The sequence below is a fragment of the Oncorhynchus clarkii genome, chromosome 24 (genome assembly GCF_045791955.1).
Source record: "Oncorhynchus clarkii lewisi isolate Uvic-CL-2024 chromosome 24, UVic_Ocla_1.0, whole genome shotgun sequence".
Taxonomy (NCBI): domain Eukaryota; kingdom Metazoa; phylum Chordata; class Actinopteri; order Salmoniformes; family Salmonidae; genus Oncorhynchus; species Oncorhynchus clarkii.
The window spans coordinates 12,166,095-12,185,152 of NC_092170.1; the positions used below are offsets into that span (position 1 = coordinate 12,166,095).

General features: G+C 45.8%; 1 protein-coding gene across 1 annotated transcript; it reads right to left on the reverse strand.

Annotated features, from left to right (window-relative positions):
* Positions 1-16,452: 16,452 nt before the first annotated feature.
* Positions 16,453-18,507, reverse strand: LOC139383149 (frizzled-9-like). Its single transcript, XM_071127507.1, has one exon. The coding sequence runs from the start codon at positions 18,317-18,319 to the stop codon at positions 16,568-16,570; it is 1,752 nt and encodes a 583-aa protein (XP_070983608.1). The 5' UTR covers positions 18,320-18,507; the 3' UTR covers positions 16,453-16,567.
* Between the last annotated feature and the right edge of the window lie 551 nt (positions 18,508-19,058).

The following is a 19,058-nucleotide window of genomic DNA, read 5'->3' on the forward strand; positions in this document are numbered from 1 at the left end:
TCGCTTTCTACTGTCTTGCTTATTTCTGTCTTTATTCTTTGTGGTTGGTTTACCTTCCTCGGTTGAATGCACTGATTCTAAGTTGTGTGCTTAATGACTGAAACGTAAATGTTGATTAAAGGTCCTGTGCATTGTGAAAGATGGTTACAACCCAGTGCTTAGTGGAGAAATTAGTTTGAAGATGCCTTGTGGAATTAAAGCTGCTCCCAGTCATCTGAGGGGGGACAACTTTGCCTGAAAAACTGTCCTATTAAGGAAGCTTTTGTGGAGTCAAGTGAAACTCTGTCTCGGGTTTCATTGCCTTGCCGTGACGGCTGGAACACTGTCGTGGGGGCTTCAGCAGTCTTGTCTGCTGTCGGTCTCTCTGGTCCAATCTCATTGGGCCTGTACTCTCTCACACGGAGAACATGCCGTTATTTTAATTACAGACACTTGTGTTGTTCTTGGACCTCTCCGGAGGCACCAGGTAATTATCCCTAGTCACTTGCGAGGCACACAGACTCCAGACTTTCCACTGCTGCATGGAGGGAGGGAGGGAGGGAGGGAGAGGGCCTGCGGCAGGTAGGGGCTGCTGTGGAGTAGTTAAGGAAGTGACAGCTCATCAGTTTTTTTCTAGTTGGAGACTCAAGAATGGTTAACCATACAGGGAATTATCCAGACATAAAAGGTTGTTTTATACTCATCATTGATACTATATCCAAATTGAGTGTACAGCCAGTACACATTATTTAACCTCTGTCCCAGTGCTTGGGAAGACCACTGTTGATATGCTTCAAGTATTCTGTATCTGGTATGGCTCATCATGGCTTCTGTTTATATTCGAGACGGGTTGTCCAACCTCCCTAAATCCTTTGGGATGTGTCAGTGGATCTGAAACTCCCTTACAAAGGTTAGAGCGTTCCTCTGTCCTCAACCAGTGCACTGCTTTTCAGCCATGAAATACCTTCAGCCATATTCACTCTAATCTCGGGAAACCCCAGACCTAGGGCAACCCGTCTCTGGAGAGACTATACTCTACAGACCAATCGGTGTACACTTGAGTCTGCTCACTGGCGTGGGTGTGCGTCTCCTCCACCTCTTCTGAGCATCTTGGTATGACGACAAGTCCTGTCATTCCGCAGAAGAGCCAAACTTACCAAACTCAGATGGAATGTACTATACCTGAAGGCTCTAGTTGTTATTTTTTTGTAAATTAGCCAAGATTACACTTTGAAAAGAAGTGTATGTTCAGACAGCATGCTCATTTCTAAACACAGTGTATTCTACAGACATCTTCCAGCAATGAGAGGATGGAGTAAACAAACCCTTTTGCTTACAGCTCTTTTACCTTTAGGTAGGTTGGCCATGATGTGACCTGGGCAGGGAACATTTTTAGGCTCTAATGTTATAGGCTATATAACTAGAATAGTGTTTTCCCTGTGTTAGGTCACTCCAGGCCCTACCTGTAGAAAACATTTAGCTGTAGCCAGACTCAGCATAACATTCTAATGACCAGGCGTTTGCCCTGTAGGGATACTGTGTATGGTTGTCAGTGTTATCTTCACGATGTCAACGTGACCCCTTTCATAAAGTACAGTCGGAACACTTCTTCATCTGAGAGTGTGACTACACCATTAGGTCATCGGGGCAAAAGGTAAAGCAAACTGTACCTCTAAAGTATGGAAACACTAGCAGGGCTTCAAGCTACAGACATCAGGGAATCTAAAGTTTTACACAGCTTGTCATGTTCATTCGGGCACACAACAGAGGAAAACTTTTTGCAACAGAAAGTGAACACTAGTGTTTCTTATTAGTAAAGAACAGGTAGTCTTTTCCTTTTTCAATCTGTTTTCTTCCGTTTGGTGCCTAATGAACAGTACCCAGGTTTAACGAGGCAAATATCACCATCGTCAAGCAAACACTCACCATGTGCAGAGTCCCCTTTGACCCAGCAAATATTGACCCACAACTTCTGTCCACGGTCTTGCTCAGTGCAGAGGGCATTTCGCAGCAGCAAACAAACATATTTCATAGGTGAATCCACAGGGGATTGTGTGAGTATGTTTGTGTCTGTATGTCATGTGGCTGTGGTGTGGGTACCAATCTTCATATAAGGTCTGGTGATGAAACGTTTTCTGTGGAACAAAGTCAACAGACAAGAACAATCCTGACTATGCAGACTGAGCCACAGAACCATACAGAGGGACAAAAATGACCTGAAAACGACTGACAGAACCAACTCCCAAGACCTCTATCAGCAACATCAATGCACCAATTAAATCCCCTTCTCCCTTTCAATGCGAGCTCAGATGATTACTAATGCATTATTCACGAAACAGCCCTCTACTCCAAACTCCTTTACCCCAAATTTCTCGACAGGAGTGCGTCCTCCTCTCCTTTGATGATAAAAAAAAATGTAGTTAAAAAAGAAACTCCAGCATGCAGAAATAGAGAAGTTAGGAGGCTGAGCTTCCTCCTGGGGAAAGACAGGGAGATCACCCCGATGGGAGTCTGCTCTCCTCTGAAATCCTCCCTCCTTCCTTCCCTCATCCCAGATTAGTTCAAACTCACCCAGCATTTACATCACTGATTTATGCTGCGACTGGATCCGGAAATAGACCATTTTATTCGTATGCTTCGTAAACAACAGGTGTAGACTAACAGTGAAATGCTTACTTACGGGCCCTTCCCAACGGTGCAGAGAGAAAGAAAATAGAGAAATAATAGAAAAGTAAAACACATAACAACACAAGTATTAATACACTTGGCTACATACACAGGGTACCAGTACCCGGTCGATGTGCAGGGGTACGAGGTAGTTGAGGTAGATATGTACATATAACTAGGAATAAACAGCCTACATCGGATCAGACAGACTTGGACTGCTTACTGGCTGAATCCATTTGTCTTTCTATTTGAGAGGTTGAGCAGAGTGCTCAAGTGATCCACTCCTGACCCTGGGGGTGCTGTGGTGTTTATTGGTTTTACATCCTGGCACTTTGATCATTTTAGCCATGTTACATGTTGCAGCTGTTGTATTGGCGGGATTAGAATAGCAGTTCAGGTTGCTATTGAAAGCCTGTCTAACGTGGGAAAACAAATGACAGTAAGTTCAATACAGTTTTTAGACTTGTATCTTCACTTGTCAAAGGGTTCCTGTTCTACAGCTTTTTTCCCTGTGTTTCACTCATATGACAGTATGCGTGTCATGAGAAGCACATCTAGTCTTCAACATAGCCTTCATCTTACTTGTCTGCTGATTTAGTTCCTGAGTTAAGCTACTCTAGAGTTAAGTACCCCCAGCCATTTCACTTATTTTGTCTGTGATTCAACTAATCCTGGATGGTTAGTTGAACAGTTGAATGCTTCTACACCTGCATTGCTTGCTGTTTGGGGTTTTAGGCTGGGTTTCTGTACAGCACTTTGAGATATCAGCTGATGTAAGAAGGGCTATATAAATACATTTGATTTGATTTGAATCAGATATGTTGGTGATACTGGAGTAGATCAAAGTGGAACAGCTAGAGGCGCTTGAGGAGTTTTGGGACACATTGCTTTAGCCCAGCACACTGCCTCTTCCCCCTGCCAATTTCCCCGTCTGTGTTTCATGGGCAAAGAAAACCAGAGAATTCAGTAACCCCGTTTATACCTGGTGCTAGAATGGGTCGTTGGACCAGATCTAGTCTACATTCTAATTGTACCCGCATTTCCAGAAATGTGTCTACACATGGTATTAAAATGTTTCTGTTATCCGTCCACTGTCTGCATTCTGACCAGATTCCCTGGTCCCTTCCTTTGTGTAAATTATTTCACAGCTATTCTTTCAGAATAATATTTATTGTAAGACACATATGGATGTAATTAGTCAATGGTGCCAATGGTCAATGGGCTGATCACTGTACATTAGACTGCTCAGCACTAAGAGGAACCAGCTGGCTGCCAATAGGCCACAGTGTCACACACACTAGACTTTTTTTGTACCGCAAATGAAGGAATGCTCAATTACCCCAAACCCAATGAAAAAACAGTTATTACATGAAAGTTGTTCTTTATGTTAAGATGAACATGGTTCTCCATTGTGACGTGTTGAACAGTACATGCCAGCTCGACGTAGAACTGAAATCAACGGCCAGCCGATATAGGCGTTGGAAACAGAGAGGTGGTTTGCCGGTGATGATTTTGACGGCTAGTGATGGTTTTTTTCAGGTCTAGCTGCAGCTAAGTTTGATACCTCAGTCTTCATTTTCTCTGTCGTCACACTTCATGACTTTCCTTGTTCTGGTAATAATACATTTCCTGTGTAGTTGGTCTGCTCTGCATCTGTTCTTGTTTACAGACCAGAGAAGAGCCTCATTAAGGCTGACACAGCGCTGGGCGGATGTGTCCAGAAAGTACCTATTAGTGGCTCCAGACTGCGGGCCAGAGCCACACTGGGCCAGGTGCTCATCAACACCGGTTGGCCTCTAGCTCTATTACACCATGCCAGGCCCTTCAGCACCAACAGGGAACATGACCAGTATTGTTGTCCAGCTGCAGGGTGTCAGGGATAGGGATGCATTTCTCTTGTTAGGTCAAGTGTGTGTGTGTGTGTTTGTGTGTGTGTGTGTGAGACAGAGTGTGTGAGTGAGAGAGAGAGACATTTCAGAGTGATACCCTGAGAAAGAGGGCACTCTGAGACAAAACCCTCAGTGAAGCCTGTGAGAGGAATTCCACAAGTGTTTTCAGTTTGAAGTGTCACAAAATAGTTCCTTGGGAGGAAAACAGAGGGGGGAGACAGAAGGGAAGGAGGGATTAGCAGTACCCCCTGTACACTCATGAACTGCTGTCCTGCTCACACACACACACACAGTGTAACCGACAGCACTATCTAACACTCAATGTGTGACACGCAACACAACCAACACTCTTCCAGGGGCTCTGCTACTTAAACAAACGGCCACGGGGGAGCCGGGAACTCTGCAGCCACAAAATGCTGCAGCAGAGGTGGAAGTGATCCTCATGATTTACTCTTAACACAGGGGCCCCCCAGGGGTGTGTCCTCGGCCCTCTGTCGTTCACCCACGACTGAGTGGCTTTTCAAAACACCAACTCCATCATCAAGTTTGCTGGCGACACTACGGTTGTAGGCCTGATAACCAACAACAACGAGTCAGCCTATAGGGAGGAGGTAATTGAACTGGCATTGTGGTGCCAGGACAGGACAACATCCTCTCTGTCAACGTCACAAAAAAAAAGAGTTGATTGTTGACTTCAGGAAGCAGAGGGAACATGCCCTAATCCACATCAACCAGACTGCAGTAGAGAGAGGACATCACCGAGGACTTGGCATGGACCAACAACTCTCTTGTCAAGGGCGAACAACAGTGTCTCTACTTTCTAAGGCGGCTGATGAAATTCAGCATGCCACCCCCCGTCCTCCAAATACTACTGTTGCACCATCGAGAACGTCCTGACCAGTTGCATCGTGGCCTGGTACAGGAAATTCTCCATCCACGACCCCAAGGCCCTCCAGCGGGTGGTGAAGACAGCCCAGTACATCACTGGGACCGTGCTCCCACCCATCCAGGACATCTACTCGAAATGCTGCCTGAGGGAGGCCCGCAGCATTATTGAGGACCCCTCACACCCCAGCCACGAGCTGTTCACTCCCTTACCATCGGGCAGACAGTATCAGAGCATGATGTCTGATAACAACAGGCTCAGAGACAGTTTCTATCTACAAGCCATCAGACTGCTGAACACTTGAACTGGACTGACCACCTGCTCTGATCCTCCGCAACTTAGCACACATGCACTCACTCATGCACACACACACACACACACACACACACACACACACACACACATACATTCATCACAACTGCTGCTACCAGACTCATATTATGATTGCTAAATACTGCACAATTTAAATTGCCCCCCAACCCCCCTTCCCCAAAACACGTGTTAATATTGGATTTTAAATTGGGCCGTCTTTATTATACTGATGATAAAATGTTTATTTAATTCTACTGAGTCATTTACTTCATTCGTATTCCTATCTTGTATTATTTATTATTGTTGTTGCATTGTCGAGAAGGAACCTGCACGTAAGCATTTCATTGGACGTTATATACCATGTACGTCCCGTATATACAACTAATAAAACTTGAAACTTGAAGTGAGGGGAGGCTGAGGCCCGGGGTGTTTACACAGAGTGGTTAGAGAGAGAGCGGGAAATGCCACAGGAACATAATCCCCATGTTTGCCTTACCCTCGTTAATCCGACAAACGACACAGAGAGCAGATTGCCTTACAGAGAAAGCTGGCACTTCGATATTTATCCTCACTAAGGCAAACATCTGGCCTGCCGGGTCCACTTTCTCTGTGAGGAAGGAATGAGGGGGTAGTGGGGTAGCGATCCACTCAGCCAAATTTATTTTGGGTGTTAAGTTTTCATTCAAATTGAAAGTGATGCCGGGCAGTGAGGTGCACCCTGGGTCTCTGTTCCCCCCTGGGTCCCATTTGTGTGGAGGGACAGAGGGGCATGAGGATAAGTTTGTGTGTGTAAGTCTGTGTGCGGTGAGGAACAGGGGAGGGTGTATTACACGGAAGGTGCTGATGGTGTGAAACTTCTCCCCTTGTTGTTTGTTTTCATTATCGGTCAGGCGAAGCGGAACACCTTGGGTCACAGACAAGCCCCAATAACGCCCCCCCCCCCCCCCCCCCCCCCCCCTCTCCCCTCCCCTTATCTCACTGGGAGTAGGATATGTTACTATCTTGTTAAATTTGAATTATGGCCAGCCCATTCTCACCTCATCCTTCATAGGTTTGAACTGTACGTGAACATTTTACTTGAGATATGTTGCAAAGAGTGAGACCTGTAATAGTATTACTAATGTCCCCTATTTTACTGCTTTTCCAGATCGAATGAATCACAGGATTAAAATAACTTCAGTTTGTTTGTATTTAGTAAGCTACGGTAGCTGTACAGTACAGCAGGTGTTTATTGTACTCTAGTCAGAGGTGTTTGAATCACCTGTCTCCCCTGTGATCACCTGGCCAACGTGGCCCTATTGACAGATGAAGAGTGTGTGAGAGTGAACAGGCCCTCTGTGTTACCTGGCTCAGTGAATGGTCTGAGAAGATGATCTTACCTGGCCATGTCGCCTTCGCGTCAGCAGCTCAGTTCAGACGGCGAACGTATCGTGTGTTACCTGGCCATGCTAACGGTGTGAGAGGATGTTAATTGGCCAAGAGGCGCCATCCTAGCCCCCGCTGGCGTCAGAGCCAGGAGACGTGGCATAAAGCCTACATAAAGCCTAGACCTCCAGACGCGGTGGGTCCAGAGAACCAGAGTGTCTGCCCGCTGTCTGGCTACCTCCCCTGGACAGGGCTCCTGTCGCCTGGCTGCGGAGGGCCACTCAACCTGGGTGGATATTCTTTCCTCCACATCTGCTGTGCATTAGCCAGAGCTCCGCCATTCAAAGGGTCCTTTATGGAGCCGTCAGCAGCCCCTCTGACTATCCTATGAAAACACACACACACACACACACACACACACTAGAAGGGTTGCTCACACCTCCTTTCTTTTACAGGAATCTGACCTCCTGCAGGACACAACAGCTGCAGACCGTTTTTTTAATGAATCGCCCGTGTTTAGTTCTGCTGTGTAGGAGGTGGGAGTCCAGGGGTGGTTAATACTCAGTTACACGCCTTAATGGTTTTCTCTCTGATTGAAGTCTTCTATCTGCCGAGAGCCCACTCAGGATTAGTTTAAGGAGAGGTTTTGGGCTAAAACATGTAGGCCTATATAGGGTGTTTACTGGTAATGGTATAGAACAGAGAACATGATGCAGAGCATGTCTAGTGGAACAGCTATACTCCACTGGTTGGTTTGATTGGTACAGGGGGGCGACACTCAACCCCCCTCCCCTTTGGCCCTCCTTCTTTCCACCTGGGTTGTGCTTAATTAAGTAGGCCCCCCACCTCTCCAGTCCCATTCTGCCCTCCCTGTGTTGGGGGGTTGGGGTTGGAGTGGTATTGTTGTGGTGAGGGAGGTCGCTCTCCTTACACCCCTCTATAAAGCTACCAGCAGCTTCACAATGGGCCAGAGAACACAATAGGCCTATAGGCCTCCAGGGCTAGTGGGCAAAATCACTCCTCTGTGTGTGTGTGTGATCTCCATGGGGAGATCCCAATCAACTAACACACACCTCTGCTATGCTGAACATCACACCACTACTGAAAACCCTTCCTCAGTTCATTCATCTGTCACTCAATCACAATGCATTGTTCTTTCTGGTTTGTTAGCGACACTACTGGGTCACAAAATATGTAAAAATAGATGTTTATTTATTTTACCCTTATTTTACCAGGTAAGTTGACTGAGAACACATTCTCATTTACAGCAACGACCTGGGGAATAGTTACAGGGGAGAGGAGATGAAACAGCCAATTGTAAGCTGGGGATGATTAGGTGGCCATGATGGTACAATATGAAGACCAGATTGGGAATTTAGCCAGGACACCAGGGATAACACCCCTACGATATGTGCCATGGGATCTTTAGTGACCACAGAGTCACTCCGTTTAATGTCCCATCCAAAACAAAAGACAGCACTCTACTCAGAGCAATGTCCCCAATCACTGCCCTGGGGAATAAAATAAAATAAAATGACCAGAGGAAGGGGTGCCTCCTACTGGCCCTCCAAGACCACTTCCAGCAGCATCTGGTCTCCCATCCAGAAACTGACCAGGACCAACACTGCTCAGCTTCAAAAGCAAGCCAGCAGTGGGATGCAGGGTGGTATGCTGCTGACCTAAGTTCTCAGCTGTTTTTTCTGGTGGTACCGACAAGGCTCTGACTGAAATAATGTTCATTGGAGTGCAAATAAATATGAAACAGCACTCAGAGATGAAAAAGTTCAAATCAAAGTGTGGAGTGAATTCAAAGGCAGAGGAACTTGGAAGATTTTTGTCTACCCTGGGGAGAGGAGGAAGGCTGTGCTGGGCTGGCTTTCTAAGAGCACAGACCCGTGGGGAGAGCCTTTGATGGCTGAGCGTGACATGAGTATAATTTGGGACAGGGTAACAGTGTGAAAGCCACACTTGCCAGCCAACAGAGATGCAAGCAGCTCTCATTCTCTTCACCCACCTCACACACCTGCCAGCCTCACACACCTGCCATTTTGAAACGGTGTGTCATGTTGTTTCCTGGGATTAGGAGGTAAGAGTCAGTTAGTGTGACAAACAGGGTTGTGTTCTCGCTTTTGAAAGTAATGGGGACAAACAGAAAGAGGCATAAAGTGCAGGCAGACATACGAAGCAGGGTAGTGGAGAGAGGTGTAAAGTGCAGGCAGACATACGAAGCAGGGTAGTGGAGAGAGGTGTAAAGTGCAGGCAGACATACGAAGCAGGGTAGTGGAGAGAGGTGTAAAGTGCAGGCAGACATACGAAGCAGGGTAGTGGAGAGAGGCGTAAAGTGCAGGCAGACATACGAAGCAGAGTAGTGGAGAGAGGCGTAAAGTGCAGGCAGACATACGAAGCAGGGTAGTGGAGAGAGGCGTAAAGTGCAGGCAGACATATGAAGCAGGGTAGTGGAGAGAGGCGTAAAGTGCAGGCAGACATACGAAGCAGGGTAGTGAAGAGAGGTGTAAAGTGCAGGCAGACATACGAAGCAGGGTAGTGGAGAGAGGCGTAAAGTGCAGGCAGACATACGAAGCAGGGTAGTGGAGAGAGGCGTAAAGTGCAGGCAGATATACGAAGCAGGGTAGTGGAGAGAGGCGTAAAGTGCAGGCAGACATACGAAGCAGGATAGTGGAGAGAGGCGTAATGTGCAGGCAGACATACGAAGCAGGGTAGTGGAGAGAGGCGTAAAGTGCAGGCAGACATATGAAGCAGGGTAGTGGAGAGAGGCGTAAAGTGCAGGCAGACATATGAAGCAGGGTAGTGGAGAGAGGCGTAAAGTGCAGGCAGACATACGAAGCAGGGTAGTGGAGAGAGGCGTAAAGTGCAGGCAGATATACGAAGCAGGGTAGTGGAGAGAGGCGTAAAGTGCAGGCAGACACTCGAAGCAGGGTAGTGGAGAGAGGCGTAAAGTGCAGGCAGACATACGAAGCAGGGTAGTGGAGAGAGGCGTAAAGTGCAGGCAGACATACGAAGCAGGGTAGTGGAGAGAGGCGTAAAGTGCAGGCAGACATACGAAGCAGGGTAGTGGAGAGAGGCGTAACGTGCAGGCAGACATACGAAGCAGGGTAGTGGAGAGAGGCGTAAAGTGCAGGCAGACATACGAAGCAGGGTAGTGGAGAGAGGCGTAAAGTGCAGGCAGACATACGAAGCAGGGTAGTGGAGAGAGGCGTAACGTGCAGGCAGACATACGAAGCAGGGTAGTGGAGAGAGGTGTGCAGGGTGAAGACAGACTCACATCCTGGCCTTTTCACTTCGCTTCTTCTTTTCAGTGTTTCTATAAAGCAGGTCGTAATGCAGCATGGTTTTGTGTCCTTTGTTGCTGTTGTTGATTTTGTTGTCTTTTGTGGTTTCTACTCTCTTTATGTCCTCTCAAAAGAGACTCTATGGTACTGGCGATTAAAGGGGTGCTGCCTAGCAACCGATTCAAAATGGCAGCTACCGAAGGAGTGCTCTCTCTCTTTCAAACGCCTGACCTACATAATCCTAAGCCTCTGATCTATGGCGCAACACAACCACACGATGAAAGGGGCAACATTATTCTTTAACCCTCAAACAAATGCTTGCCATTGCTAGCCTCCACCCCGAGTCACTGCACCCTGTGTCACTGCACCCCGAGTCACTGCACCCTGGGTCATATCAAAGGATGAGTTTAAGCAACACTGAAATGAAATGAACTTGAAATGAAATCAATGTATCTGAGGAGAAGGCAAAGCCGATTATGATCCCGGCGATGCTGTTAGCTTATTAGCGGCTACACAGCAAGAGAGGCGGAACCTCCCTCTGTTCTCTAACTCATCCACCAGTCCAGAGGCAGGAGAAAAAGGGACGAGACGCGTTTAGAGTCTGATTTACTGATCACAGACTGTGAAAAAATATATCAAAAAATATTTTAAAAAAATAGAAATTTCAACTAATTACAATAATGGAGTTGTCTGTTCCAAATCCAACTGAACTGCTATCTGTGGTAAATGTTCCTGTAAGCTCTTTGTACTGATCCTTACCGGATCAGTACAATTTCTCATATTGACATCAAATGTGATTGTACCATTGGTATGCATGTCATGACGGTTGAGACTGAGACTTCTTACAATGTGAAGATATCAGGGCTTTCAGATGTGAAAAGGCACATGAAATGATACATCACTGGCAAGCCAGCAAATAACAGCGATAAAGACATGACATTATAAAGAGTTATGATTGTTCATACCTATCGTGTAGTTGGACAAACAACATCATGTTTTAAAGACATAAATGGTTTGGGTAACCATCTGTTATAACAGGGATATTAGCTCTGTGTTGCAACAATATGCATTTTATGATCCTTTATTTAACTAGGCAAGTCAGTTAAGAACAAATTCTTATTTACAATGATGGCCTAGCCCAACCAAACCCTAACCCGGACGACGCTGTTGTGATACAGCCTGGAATCGAACCAGGGTCTGTAGTGATGCCTCTAGCACTGAGATGCAGAGTTTTGGACTGCTGCGCCACTCAGGACTCATCATTGCTGCTTACTAAATAGCTCACGATTGTCTGAAATATTTATGAAATTCCAAGGCTTTGAAAAATATACAGCAGATAATGAATGCTCTAAATCTTTGGGTTTTCCTCTGATTTAATTTAGTTTACATGGTACATATTATCGCAATTTTCAGCAATGGCCCTTTCTCTCAAATTCTGCTCTTTTTTCAACCCAGGCTTTATTAAGGTTACACTAGTCTCTTTATCAGAAGTTTAGGCTTGGATTTTGTTGGACGTTGTATGTACTGTATATATGAAAATGTTTTTGTATGTGTATTAAATAGTTATAACTGTGTGTGCTGGTTAGTGAATGTGTGTGCGTGTGTGCTGGTAAGAGAGAGCCAGAGAGATGGTGTTGAACTGGCAGCCCAGTGGGAGGCCAGTAGTGAAGGGTCTGAGCTGTGTGAACTCTGCTGCTGCTCTCAGACTGAAGCATTTTCATGGAAAGCATCTCTTTGGTTCCTGCAGGTTTTCAATGCACTCATTTACACATCAAAACCGCCCAGGAAAGGGATAGTACTGAGAGGGAGTGGGGGAGGGCAGAGGAGGGACAGCAACAGGGTAATGAAGGATGCTTTCTCCCCCGCACCCCCCGAGGGGTAGGCAGGTTTAGGGCCAGGAGGGAGGGGCCTCAGTGCCATAACGATCACCTCTAATCAGACGCATGACCAGACAGCCGGATTTCTATTCACACCGACTGCCCAGACAATCACATAGACACCGTCAGCTCAGTAGTCCTTTAACTTTTAATAAACCCACCTCGAAAATAAATCAAATTCATCCAGCCTAAACAGTTCATGTAATACTCCACTGTGTGATAAATCAACCTCCTCCCACACAAAAACAAACCAGATACCGACCCCTATGTCATGCTTCTCCAGTCTGAGTCAATACACTGTAGGGATCCGGAGAGAGTAGCTAGAGACAAAGACAAGATAAAGTATATTGAAGTCCCCTCTAACTTTTTCAGATAGGTGCAGAGACAGACAGACACTGAGTCCAATCTGTCTCACAGACTGTAGTTAGAGAAGGATATCTCCTCAAGGCTAACCCCCTGAGCCTTGTGGTTGAAAAAAACTTTGCCTTGGCCAAGCAAAATCTTTCGACCAAGACCAAGCTTACTCACTCTTGAAATTGAGCATTTCTGTTAAAAAAAAAGTGTGTGGGGATTCTTTCCATGGTCGTGCTGATTGGCTGGCACAGGTGTGTGTGAAAGGCAGGTGTTACCAGAGGTGTGTGTGAAGGGCAGGTGTTACCAGAGGTGTGTGTGAAGGGCAGGTGTTACCAGAGGTGTGTGTTTTACTCTATATATGAAGTAGAGTTCGAAGCAGTCGGCACGTCGGATGATTTTCTACCTGATTCCTCGGATGAATCTCAAATTTTTCATCAACTGACTTTCTACCACCTGGTTTGTATTTAAATTCAGCTTTACACTGTTGGCCACAGGTATGGTGCCCCACAGGACACACAGCCCAAACAAACTCTGTTTTTGCTATTCTGGGCCCAGCCCCATTCTCCCTTCCATCTACATAGAAGTTCAGTAGTGTTGTGAGTCTGAACAAGTTTTTCCTCTGGAGATAGAACAGAACAGCTAGAAAATTCCCAAACTACTGGCACGAAAATATACAGACAGCATTCAATCCTGGAACAAGCCCCATTGAACAAGGTTTATAAACAACACAAGTTTGCAAAAGCTCCCTGTTACTGCAATCACTGTATGTTGTCTTTGGGTATTCGTTTTCTCTGTCCAGCCACACAAATAAATCAAGTGCCTCCATATTTCCTTACTCAACCCTTGTCTTCCGCACACTGCAGTTCCTATCTAATCACAGAAAACACAGGTGGGACTGGCTTTCTTAGATGTTTTTTAAGAGCAAATGTTTCACCTCACTGGGTCATGTCACAGAGCGTAAACCCGAGAGGAAGCCAGCAGCTCGTTCAACCGTACGCGAACAGATGCATGTGGATTTACCTCCAGTTACTGTGTTCCAGAGACGTGTTCCAAAGAAAACTCACACTCACTTTTAATAGTTAAATGTGGTTGGCGATGTCAAGACTTCAGCTCTCTTTGCCAAGCAATGGACAATGTCTACAATGTCCTTGCAAGGAAAACACAGAGGTTAACCCCCATCTCCCTCCTTACATTTACACACACACATGCACACACATGCACGTACACACACACACACACACACACACACACACACACACACACACACACACACACACACACACACACACACACACACACACACACACACACACACACATACACACACACACACACACACACACACACACACACACACACACACACACACACACACACATGCCACAATCTTCTGAATTTGAATGCAGTTGTTAAGTTTTTATAATCTTGAAGTTGATGGTATGTAACAAAGGTTAAATGAAAACCCCCAAAACAACACAACCGTCTACAAAGCTTGACAAAATCTAAACGTTAAAGTGAGCAGCAGTCGGATGATGTAAATGTGACTCCTGGTCCTCACATCTTTCCATGCCATCACCCCATATGTTGCCTGACACGGAACACAATTACACAGACAGACATAAACAATTACATTTACTGTCAAACACCATGCATCCCAGCAAGCCTTACAGTGAAAAAGCTGGTCTCTTATATTCATGCGCGCTTATAATTGACACCCTAATTGTGTGTGTGTAATCTATAGGCCTACTGAACAGTTGCTGCCAGAATAAGGCTTTGATGTCCCAAATTCAGAGACAAAACCATGCAACCAATGACCAATATGCAGGATGTAGTTTGACATTTGTGAAGCTTTTTGGTCAAATTCAAATCTTCAATTAAATTCCTCCCAATTTAAGTGTAAAGCGCTGGACTAGTGCTGAGATCTAGTTGGCCTACTTCAAATTCCTCCTCCTGGATCAAGGTGCCGTGTATTTGCATGGGGATCAAACAGAATGGAGGAGAGGGCACAATAGTGGTTCGGGGAAAGGATTAGCACACCCATTAATTAAATATATTTTTCTGTGAACAGCTCCAGCATTTTAAAGGGGTACTTCGGGATTTTTTGCAATGAAGCCCTATATCTAATTCCCCAGAGTAAAATGAACTCTTGGATACGCCTACCATTTGTATGTCTCTGCCTGCAGTTTGAAGGAAGTTTCTAACAAGCGTTAGCACACACGCAATGGCTGGACGTCTATGGTAACTGCTAGCATGCTATAGTAGATACCATAGACTTCCAGTCATTGCGCTAACGCTAGTTAGCATTGGCTCACAAAACTGCCTCAAACGTCCTTCATACTGGATGTCAAGACATAATGGTATCGATGAGTTCATCTGACTCTGGGGAAGTAGATAAAGGGCTTCATTGCCAAAATCCCCAAGTATCTCTTTAAACATTGAGACTACTTACCACGGAGTGTCACTCTATTCATCTCCAATTATCTTTGCGGAATAGTGTGTCGATGTTGCTTCCAGGATGTAGCCTATAGTATACGCAGCCCATTCAGTTGGCGAGCGATTCTCACTGTAGAAAATTGCGCCAAAGCAAGAGAGGTAATTAAGGACCAAATTGTCGACAGGAAAATAAATAACAAATGTTGGCCTTAATGTCCTGTGATCAATGTATTCAAAGAGGCTACAACATTGTGGTGAAAAGAGATGGGTGTATTAGGCTACAACATTGTGGTGAGAAGAGATGGTGTATTAGTCTACAACATTGTGGTGAGAAGAGATGGTGTATTAGGCTACAACATTGTGGTGAGAAGAGATGGGTGTATTAGGCTACAACATTGTGGTGAGAAGAGATGGGTGTATTAGGCTACAACATTGTGGTGAGAAGAGATGGTTTATTAGGCTACAAAAGTTAGGAACATAAACGGTTGTATTTATTCTTATATTGTATGTGCTCCAAAGGTTTACAGTTCATTTTTTCATGTTGGCATTACCATAGGAAACAGGCCACCTTTAATTTGCAAAAGAATGAACCCTACTACAGTCTACTTCACCCAAAAGAGAATGAACCCTACTACAGTCTAGCACATCTGATTTATTCTGGTCGTCCTGTGTTAATGAAATGAACGAATCATGAATATCTATAGCCATAGGTAATCTAACCAAGTTCTCCTTTTGTGAGAAATGTTTTTATTTATTTATTATAGAACCAAATTATTATCAAAGAGAACGTAAGATGCAATATGTTTTGCAATGGATTTTCCTCTCAAGTCTCCACTAAATATCATTTCCTCAATCAATATAATGAAGCGAAGCCATATTGAAACATATATAGGATTCACACTGAACTTAATAATAGTAAATAAACCATGACCAAGAACATACAATTAAAAGACCGATTGAAAATGTATACCACATGTTATTATTCGTAAGAACTTGATAAGAGGCACTTTATTTTCCTTGATTCTCAAGAGTTTAATCTTTAGCCTAATAGATGCATGTTCACTCCAATCAAACTTGTGAGAAACCAAAGTAAACTTCAATTAAATATATATACAATAAATAGACTGTTTAACATTTAAACATATTTATGACATAAACATATTTATTTATACCCAGTTCAGGGGAGAACAATGTCTCTCCTTTAAAATGTCCATGCAAGTCCTTTTCTGCATTGCAGTCGAGCATCTCTGTGTAATACAGTCCACACATCTTGTGTGTCTATAGAGAGCAATACTGAAATGCATCAATACTGAAATAAGGAAAGCTGTGTCTACTTCCATACTGTAGCCTGTGCTTTCTCCCTGTGCACAGAAAAGCAGCAATTGACAGTTGAATTTTAACTTCTCTCATTCCTCTCAGTCTTATTCCATATACTACAATGTCATCCCAGTAGCTCCATGCGTTTAGACAGAGCATTGAATGAACTGCATACTGGTAATATATTGTCTATCAGTGTCAGACATGTGTGGGGCTTTCTGAGTAAGGGTCTGTCTTGGCCATGTGGAGCACCACGGCAGGGGCTTTGTAATGACAGTGTGTGCTGCAGCTCACGCTGCCACAGTGCTTCCTGCTAGTCCTGTCTGATGCCAGCTTCCTGCTGCACAGGCCCTGCCAGGTCTGCAGAGTCTTGGAGCTCCACACCCACACACCACTGGTGATGCCCACCACCAAAGACATGAAGATCTTCAGCATGAACACTGCCACAGTGGGCACCGACGCATCCAGGGAGCAGTCCTCGTTCCGGCGCCCGGGGAACGACACGCACTTGCCCTCTAGCCCCCTGAACTTCCAGTAGTCCATGTTGAGCCTCTCGTAGAAGTAGCAGATGATGACGCAGGTGGCGGGCACCGTGTACAGGATGGAGTAGATGCCGATCTTCACCATCAGCTTCTCCAGCTTCTCCGTGTTGGTGCCTTCGGTTTTCATCACCTTGCGGATGTGGAAGAGCGCCACAAAGCCGGTGAGGACGAAGGACGTGCCAATGACCAGGTAGCAGGACAGAGGGATGAGCACAAAGCCGGTGAGCGCTCCAGAGTCCATGCTGCCCACGTAGCACAGACCCGTCAGCTCATCCCCTGCTACCTTCCTCATGGTGAGGATGATGATGGTCTTCAGAGCCGGGATGCCCCACGCGGCCATGTGGAAGTAGTTGCTGTGGGACTCAATGGCCTCGTGGCCCCACTTCTTACCAGCGGCCAGGAACCAGGTGAGGGTAAGTATGACCCACCAGATGGACGAGGCCATACCGAAGTAGTAGAGGATGAGGAAGACGATGGTGCAGCCTGTGGACTCTAGCCCCTCCTGGATGATGTAGAGCTCGCCATTCTCCCGGTCGCAGGCGATGTTCTCGGCCCCGGCCACCGAGCGGATGATGAAGGCCACAGAGTAGATGTTGTAGCACATGGAGAGGAAGATGATGGGCCGTTCAGGGTATTGGAAGCGGTGGGGGTCCAGGAGGAAGGTGAGAACGGTGAAGGACGTGGAGACGAAACAGAGCGTTGACCACACCGTCATCCAGATGAAGGCAAAGTCCTTGTCCCTTCTGGACCAGAACACGTCCACTGCCGAGGAGCAGCGGGGAGCACACGACTGGCTCTTCTCCACGTACTGGAACTTCTCTGGGTTCTCGCAGGACCCCAGACTGCCAGTGGAGCGCCCGTTACCGCTACCCGGTTGCCTTGGCCGAGGGGGAACAGGAAGCATGCCCTCTCCCTTCTTGATCTCTGTCTTGGTGTCGTTCTCTGGAGCCTCCATGCACAGCGCGTTGGGGTCATTCCTGGTCGGGAGCTTGGAGCAATCCAGCGAGTCAGGCCATGCATAGTGGAACTTCTCCATAATGGGTGAGCACTTCTGCCTGGCCTGCTCACACATGGGCCTGCAGGCTGGGATGGAGGTAGACACTTTATCAGTGCACATGGGGGTGTAGAGAGAGCAGAGGAAGAAACGAAGGTGCACATCACAGCCATACTCCACTAGAGGTGCAAACTCATTCAGCTTGATGGCAGCCTCCTTTTGGTTGTCATGGTCCATAAAATTGGGCATTCTGGTCATGTTGTAGCCAATGCCCTGGCACATGGGGATTACTATGGGTTCGCATTTGGCTGGTCTGCCTCGTTCCAGGTCGTAGGTTCCTAGCTCCACACTGTAGCCAGCAACCACCAACTGACACCAGAGAGAAATCAGAATCTTCAAAGGAGACCCCTCCATGCTTCTTTTCAGTCATATGTTTAGTGTAAGAACAAGTTGTATTTGTTCAGACCGAAAATGTAAATTCATGCGGATATGTCCATATTATTTTACCATTGTAAGCACAGCCCCCAAAACAAGCGTTGTAAATCCGTTGTTACAAATGCATTTCCTGCTGCTATACAACGCAAATGCAGGTCAAATTTATAAAAAATGAATTCCAGTTGGTATACATTAGTCTATTATATTTTTAAAAAAGCTTCCACGGTATTAAATGTTTAAATGTCCTTAGAAGGTAAGACTCCGAGCCAATTCGAGCACGGCAGAGTTCAATCTAGAAAATTAAGTTTGCAATGAAATGAGAAAATAACGCTGGTGAGCTCAAATAACGTTCATTACAGAACGTGTTAATCCTGGACTTCTTAGTTTTGAATAAAACATGTTTAAAGCTAAATCCGTGCAGCTGTTTGCAGCAGTACATACATTTCACTCTACGTCAGACAACCGCTCTCCATCCATCGTTTGAGAACACTGAACTTTCTCTTCTATTTGCGGCTCTTACCCGATGCGAGGGTGGGCACTTCCATGACGCGACGCTTCCATCTCGCACCGCCCACCACCGACCTGAGAAGCGTCTTTAAGCGCACTCACGACTATATTAATTCCACATTTATTTATTTGGACATTTGAAAGTGGTGAGTGAGGTTTGGATAAACTTGAATCTTATAATTTAACCGAGTGATCATGACAATAGGCTATG

Coding starts and splice junctions, on each gene's coding strand:
- LOC139383149 (XM_071127507.1), bottom strand. CDS start 18,319: ATGGAGGGGTCTCCTTTGAAGATTCTGATTTCTCTCTGGTGTCAGTTG.